General features: G+C 42.1%; 1 protein-coding gene across 2 annotated transcripts; it reads left to right on the top strand.

Annotated features, from left to right (window-relative positions):
- The first annotated feature begins 690 nt into the window (after positions 1 to 690).
- On the top strand, positions 691 to 7,150 carry LOC121711683 (inositol-3-phosphate synthase 1-A-like). 2 transcript variants are annotated; one of them, XM_042095482.1, is made up of 11 exons: positions 691 to 1,250; positions 1,845 to 1,967; positions 2,241 to 2,402; positions 3,930 to 4,059; positions 4,346 to 4,539; positions 4,724 to 4,873; positions 5,202 to 5,417; positions 5,556 to 5,720; positions 6,145 to 6,258; positions 6,369 to 6,586; positions 6,804 to 7,150. In XM_042095482.1, exons 1-11 carry the CDS (start codon positions 1,083 to 1,085, stop codon positions 6,991 to 6,993), a joined length of 1,830 nt encoding a protein of 609 aa, XP_041951416.1. In that variant the 5' UTR covers positions 691 to 1,082; the 3' UTR covers positions 6,994 to 7,150. The 2 variants fall into 2 exon arrangements, with proteins under 2 accessions (XP_041951416.1, XP_041951425.1); XM_042095491.1 differs by having other exon boundaries at positions 691 to 1,289.
- Positions 7,151 to 7,215: the final 65 nt, after the last annotated feature.

Genomic DNA, 7,215 nt, shown 5'->3' with positions numbered 1-7,215 from the left:
TCCTCTCCATCAGAGCATGCATCATGGTTTGTCTTTCAAGTTTTCATACATACTTTGATGAATACATTTTGATCCTTTATCTATGTGTGCTCTCCCTTATGTTAAACCACCGAAAACGAGCCTGGTGGTTGTAACACAGGGAAGAAAGTGGTGTGATATCTCATTACCAATCACTCTGGTCACTCGCTTATTTTTTTTGGCCCATCTTTGTTCCCTAAAGTGTGTGTGTGTTTGTGTGTGTTGCATTGAATTGCTGCCAAATGCAAAAGTTGGGGACCAGAGCTATGGAGAAGTTGTCAGAGGTCATATTCGCTGTAGGTTTTTGTCCCAGTTGCTCTGCGGAACTGAGATCAATTTAACAAATGGGGGCAGCCATGGCTTACTGTTTAGGGGTTCGGGCTTGTAACCGAAGGGTTGCCAGTTTGATCCCCGACCTAGTAGGAAAAATGTGGGCAGGGGGAAGTGGTTGAGCACTGCTCTCCCATGCCCACATCCACGGCTTAAGTGCCCCTTGGCACCTAAGGCACCCAACCCCTCACTGCTCCCCGAGCGTCGCTGTTGCAAGGCAGCTCACTTCTCCGGCTTAGTGTGTGCTTCACCTCACTGTGTGTTCACTGTGTGCTCTGTGTGTTCACTAATTCATGGGTGGGATAAATGCAGAGACCAAATTCCTTGTATAGCCTACTTGGCCTATAAACCTGATTTACATTTACATTTACAAATCCCTTAGCACGGAAATGGAAATGAGTGGTTGAAGTGGGTTTAATGGAGGATATATATTGAAATACGTGATTTTCATTCAACAGGTGTTCATCATTGCGGAGAGACAATGTAAATAGCTTAAGTGGTGCGGTCTGTCAGAAATTTTCCGTTGAGCTTTCTACTCCAGGGGGGTATTCCAAGTAGCCAAGTTTAACAAAATTGGGTAGGCCTAAGTTAACTCAAGAGTTAACCTGTGGAAAACTATGTTGTGTGAAATATGTCTACGTGGAGGGTAGGCCTACAGGATACATCTCTATCATAAGCTACTGTTATTTAGTTAAGTGAAGTTATGTAATCAGTCTTCGGGTTAATACATTTGCATGGACACGCCTATAGGCCTACTGTCAGTTTATATTCCAGGGCTACAGCACACCCACAGGCGGGAGTTAAGTTTATTCATCAGGTTGTCTGCGCATCAAGCAGTGCATTGGAAAGTGGAGCACGTTCGAAACACTCGACTTCTTCAAGACAACGCGTCGGGACAGGAGGTAAAATAGACAGCATAGACCTGCCTTATCTCAGATCAGGTAGGCTAAACATGTAATTTCATTAGATCAAAATGATGCGTCATGTGGCTAGCACAAGCTAGCACTAGAATTAGCTGAAATAAATATCAGAGGCGAGGCGGTTTAAATGGATCAAACGATGGGACAAATTAATTAAGGTTCAGGTCATTTTTATTTTTGCAACATTAGTGAACGAGAACGCAGCTTGCATAACCCATGTGGTGCGAGTTGAATGAACAGGACAAATTATACATTTTACTTTATTTTTGCAGTTTTGAAGGAATTGTGTACAGTTCATAGGACTATAGGAAATGCTATAGCCTATTCTGGTCGTGAAAGTATAGCCTATCTGTAAAAGCTGCCTTTACATTGTAGTGCTATATGTCCCACAGCTGCAGTTACTTTTTTGTAAGGCCAAATTACATGACAACGACAAGTAGTCAGCAAGGCATTCTTAAACTGTTTATGTAAAAAAATAATACATACTTAATACATAAATTATGTTTCTTTTATTTATGTAAGTTTACTTGGACTTCTTCCTAACTTTATGCCATTGTCTTGCAAATTGCTATCCAGACATTAAACATGACTACCAAAATCCAAATCAAAAGCCCAAATGTGAGATACACAGAGAGGTACATTGAAGCTCTCTACTCCTACCACACCACATCTGTGTCCAGAGATGGGGACATGTATACAGTAAGTAGACACATATTAGAACAATATATTTCTTAATACTAAGTGTGAACTAATTTATGAAGAAAGCTGTATTTTTGTGATTGGATCATCCAAGTCATAATGCAAGGAATGAACTTCCTGCTGTTCATTTGAATTCAAAAAGTGACCAGCCTGCTCTTCATCTGAATGACAGCTAGAATACCACTTTCATGTGTTGTCTGGATTAACCCATGTATAGCTTCAGAATCAGGAAATGTATGTAGGCTATTGTGTTTACTGTGTTTGCCCATCAAGGTAACACCTTCCACCACTCAGTTCACCTTCCACACTGAGCGGGCGGTGCCCAAGCTGGGGGTGATGCTGGTGGGCTGGGGAGGGAATAATGGCACGACTGTCACCGCTGCGGTCATTGCCAACAAGATGGGCATGCGCTGGAGAACCAAGACTGGCATGAAGGTACTTTATATGGAGTGATGGTATATAGAGATAGTATGCATGCACTGAGCTGTTTAGCACTCTGTTCTCATAGGCATGGCAGTCCTAAATGATTAAAAAAAAAAAAAAAAACTAATTTGGAGTAAGTCATATAGTACAAGGGTCCCCAACCTTTTATGTACCATGGACCGGTTTGTTTCCTTTTTTTTTTTTTCACGGACCGGGGGGTGAGGGGTGTTCCATATGTGTTGTGCATGCGCATTACTTGAAAAGATCCAGTTATGTATGAACAGTGAAGGTAACGATCTCTTAAACATGTGAAAAACGTGAACTTGAAGAAGTGAAAATTCAACAATATGAACTATGAATATTGAACAACTTGAAGTTACATCTATACGTGTAAACATGCTTAACAGAATGTGGGAACAAAACATGGGAAATAAACGTGCATTAGGAATATAATCAGTGGGAGCCCTGTGCTTGTTTCCCTGCAACAAGAAGGTTCCATCTGGGGGTGATGGGAGACAGTGACACCCTCAGTGTGTTTGAAATGTCCAGTCGATTGCGCAATTTGGTCTTAGTTGTAGTCATTGCCGAAAACCCGGCCTCGCATAGATACGTGGTGGGAAATGGTAGCAACGTTTGCAGCGCCTTTACGGCTATCTCGGGATATTCTGCTTTGATTTTGATCCAAAAACCCGCCAGAGAGGTTTTCTTATACACACTCTTAAGACCACCGTCATTTGCAATTTCGATCAACTGCTCTTCCTCCTGCGCTGACAAGTTAGGACTATTCAATATTGACAAATGGGTTGCGGACCCACTCATTGGTTTGCCGTGGATTTTTGGAGGATGGGAAGTAACGCTCAAACTCATTTGAAAGCGCAACAAGGTGAACGCGCACCAGCTGCGAGAGAAAGGGCCCTGCCTCAGTCTCTCTCAAAACCCCCACTACTTTTGGGAACATATCAAATACACCCCGGTCCACTCGTCGTCCCCACAAATCAAGCTTGGCTTTAAATTCAGCGACTTTATCTGCCAGTTTAAAGACAGTCTTCATTCTCCCCTGGAGTGACAGGTTGAGGTCATTAAGCAACCCGAATATGTCACACAGGTAAGCGAATTGGCCCGGTGGTAGGGGACCGCTGTATGGACCCTTTCAAGAGAGTTCCATTATCAGCATCATAGTTGGCCCCACAAGACTTCCTTTTTAACATTCCATATGTTATCTTAATGCAGAGGAAGTAGATTGGGGCCCAAATAGAACGTTCAAGCATTGTTTTTGTTTTTATTGTTGAAAGGGTCTATACTTCCCTAAAGACAAAAAGGTATTAGTTTGATCGTTTCATGTATGACAAAGTCTCTCCTAAGGGAACAGTTATACCGTCTCCAGCAGTCCACAGGAGCATATCCTATACCATTTGCCTTTTAGGGTCATTCTCCATTATTAGTAGCCCATAGTTTTTCCACTCACCCATCCCCCCACATAACTTGTTTTTTTTTTTTTCATCTCATCTTCTCTCTCTTGCTATTTTTATCTTCTCCCAGTGTGCTAATTACTTTGGCTCCTTACTACAAGCCTCCACAGTGTGTTTGGGGTCGGGCCCAGAGGGGGAGGTCAACATACCTTTCCGTGATTTGCTTCCCATGGTGCACCCTAACAACATCATTTTCGATGGTGAGTGTATTAGTGTATGCCTCAGTTCTAAATTAGATCATTATTATGGGGAGATTATAATTGGAATGCAATTCCATGTGTTGTCATTTTATTGTAAATGCATAGACCATTACTATGGCATTGTAATGTCTACTACTATGCACCCTGATATCACCATTTTCAATGTGAGCTGTCTCTGGTTGAATAATTGAAGTTAGCCAATCCATGCAGTGCAAGTTTATGACTGACATGCATTTTCATGCAGTCAGGGGTTGTCATATGTCACAAGTGTTCATGTGTCGTCTAGGTTGGGACATCTCTTCCTTAGACTTGGGCCAGGCGATGGAGAGGGCTGAGGTGCTAGACTGGGATCTACAGGAGCAACTGCGGCCACACATGAGCCAGCTGAAGCCCAGGGCCTCCATTTATATCCCAGAATTCATAGCTGCTAATCAGAGCCACAGAGCTGACAACCTCATCCAGGGAACAAAAGCTGAACAGGTACAAGTTGGCACCTACAGTAGTAAATGGATAATGCTATTAAATAGATGTTATAATGTCATGGCACATGACGCTTAAAAACTGTGTTGTCATTTTAAACTGTTTTCAAATTAATTTAAGAAGTACATTGAAGTACAATGCACATTGCTTGTGATTGAAATCGACCATCTGTCTCGTAATATAGGTGGCACAACTCCGGAGGGATATTTGTGACTTCAAGCAGAAGAGTGGTGTGGACAAAGTCATCGTTCTGTGGACCGCCAACACAGAGAAATTCTGTGATGTTGCAACTGGTATCAATGACACTGCTGAGAATTTGCTCGCCACTATCCAGGTACAATATTACGGAACTGTACAGTGCCACACTTCCTTTAATGGAGCCAATTTAATGGAACCATTATCTATTCCTGACGAGCACTGTTAATGAGGATGCACCATGTCAGCCCAAGACGTCTCATAAAAAGAAAGAAACTTTGGTATAACATTGCCCATATATGACAGACAACAGTGTCCCTGGGTATGAAGGGCAACGTATAAGTATAATACCTAACTGCGTTTATTATGTAACAAATTAAATATTTTAGTCATCTACAGAAACATTAAATCTTGAACACTTATGGAATGTTTATTGATCAGTGTCTTTTTCCATGCATGTCTCTCAGAAAGGAGGCGAGGTATCTCCCTCCACACTTTTTGCAGTAGCCAGCATCCAGGAGGGCTGTGCGTATATCAACGGTTCCCCACAGAACACCTTTGTTCCTGGGGTAGTTGAGCTGGCCATACAGAAGGGTGTCTTCATCGGAGGAGATGATTTTAAATCTGGCCAGACCAAAATTAAATCCGTTCTCGTGGACTTCTTGGTCAGTGCAGGCATTAAGGTAAATTAGGATTGTATTTAGGCAGACATTATTTTTTATTTCATCACCTCATTTTATTTCATTGATTGAGAATAAAGAAATAATTCAAATAAAAATGAAAAAAGATTTGAACTCTTCTTCTTCACTTTCCTGCTGTAGCCAATGTCCATTGTTAGCTACAATCACCTTGGCAACAATGACGGCATGAACCTCTCAGCTCCGCAGCAGTTCCGGTCTAAGGAGATCTCCAAGAGTAACGTGGTGGATGATATGGTGCAGTCTAACACTGTGTTGTACAGCCCTGGAGAGAAGCCAGATCACTGTGTAAGTAGTACTGGGCAACATTTCAAAACACTTTATCTGTGCAAGGATTATCAGGATGTACTGGATTAGATGCACAAAATCTGAAATGTAGCTTTTCCAAAATCAACAGCTAAACAGATCCAGAATTCCATCTTTAAATGTTGCATTGGGTTCCTCAGTCTCATTTATCTGCCTGAAATCAATACACATTTTCAGATAAGTGCATTTTAAAATTGGCAAAAAGAAAAAAAAAAAAAAACATTCAGAGTAGATTTGTGTCGGTTAAAGTACTATATAAAACCAAAATGCATCCTCTGCTGTTTGGATGTTAGGAGGGAGCTATGCATAAGGACATGAGTAGTCACTACCCAGATGTCATGAGCATTATCTTACAGTGTGCAGTGGGTGTCCTGTTTACCATTGTGACTATGTGCTTGTTCGCCAGGTGGTGATCAAATATGTGCCATATGTGGGTGACAGCAAGCGTGCCATGGACGAGTATGTGTCTGAGATTATGATGGGTGGCACAAACACCATCGCTATTCACAATACATGCGAGGTGAGCCTGTTCATATCCATCTGGATCAGCATCCAAGGTTTTTTATTCTTTTGGGATTACTTGTGGAGGCATTTCAAAATCACTTAATTGTATTCTCTTACATTTCCAAGGACTCCTTGCTGGCTAGTCCAATCATCTTGGACCTGGTCATCCTCACAGATCTTTGCCAGAGAATCACATTCTGCACAGAGAGTGACCCCAGCTTTCAGACCTTCCACAGTGTGCTCTCTCTGCTCAGCTTCCTCTGCAAGGCCCCTCTTGTCCCACAGGGGGCGCCTGTGGTCAATGCCTTCTTTCGCCAGAGAGCTTGCATTGAAAACGTCATGAGGTCAGTTCACAGCTGACCACTGCAATGGGATTATCCTCATCTGTTTTAGAAAACCATCAAAAGCACGTCACCTTCCTGCACAGTACACACACACACACACAGACAGTATTTTTATTTTAAGGTCAGTGGTCCCACAGTATAAGATAATAACATTTCTGGGACAATGGAATGTATGTTGCTACATCTCAAAGTAGGCCTTTCCTTTTTGTGTTTCTAGGGCATGTCTAGGGCTGCCACCTCAGAGCCATATGCAGCTTGAGCACAAGATGCAGAGAACTCTCCTGGCGAACCAAGGGGACTATACTGTGGCCACTAATAAGAACAAAGGTGTCCACACGAACGGATTCCACTCATTACACTGCAGTGGTGTTGCTGGACATAAAATGGAGGAACCAAGCATTGAATAAGATCCATTTGTAGTGTGGAGTTGTTACTGACTATATGTAATCGGTGTACAAAAATGAAGTGCTTGTGAACGGACAAGTACTGTATGTGTGTGTACTGTATTTGTCACTTTTGACAGGACCATGTGTACTTTAAAAATATTAAATGCAGCTTACTTTACTTAAAGTGGCACTGCTTCACCTCTTTCTATTCAAAAGTAGACCAGAGGGTTATATGTTTGTTTG

The sequence above is a fragment of the Alosa sapidissima genome, chromosome 1, assembly GCF_018492685.1.
Source record: "Alosa sapidissima isolate fAloSap1 chromosome 1, fAloSap1.pri, whole genome shotgun sequence".
NCBI classification, from domain to species: Eukaryota; Metazoa; Chordata; class Actinopteri; order Clupeiformes; family Clupeidae; genus Alosa; species Alosa sapidissima.
This window is presented reverse-complemented; position numbering and strand designations above follow the sequence as displayed.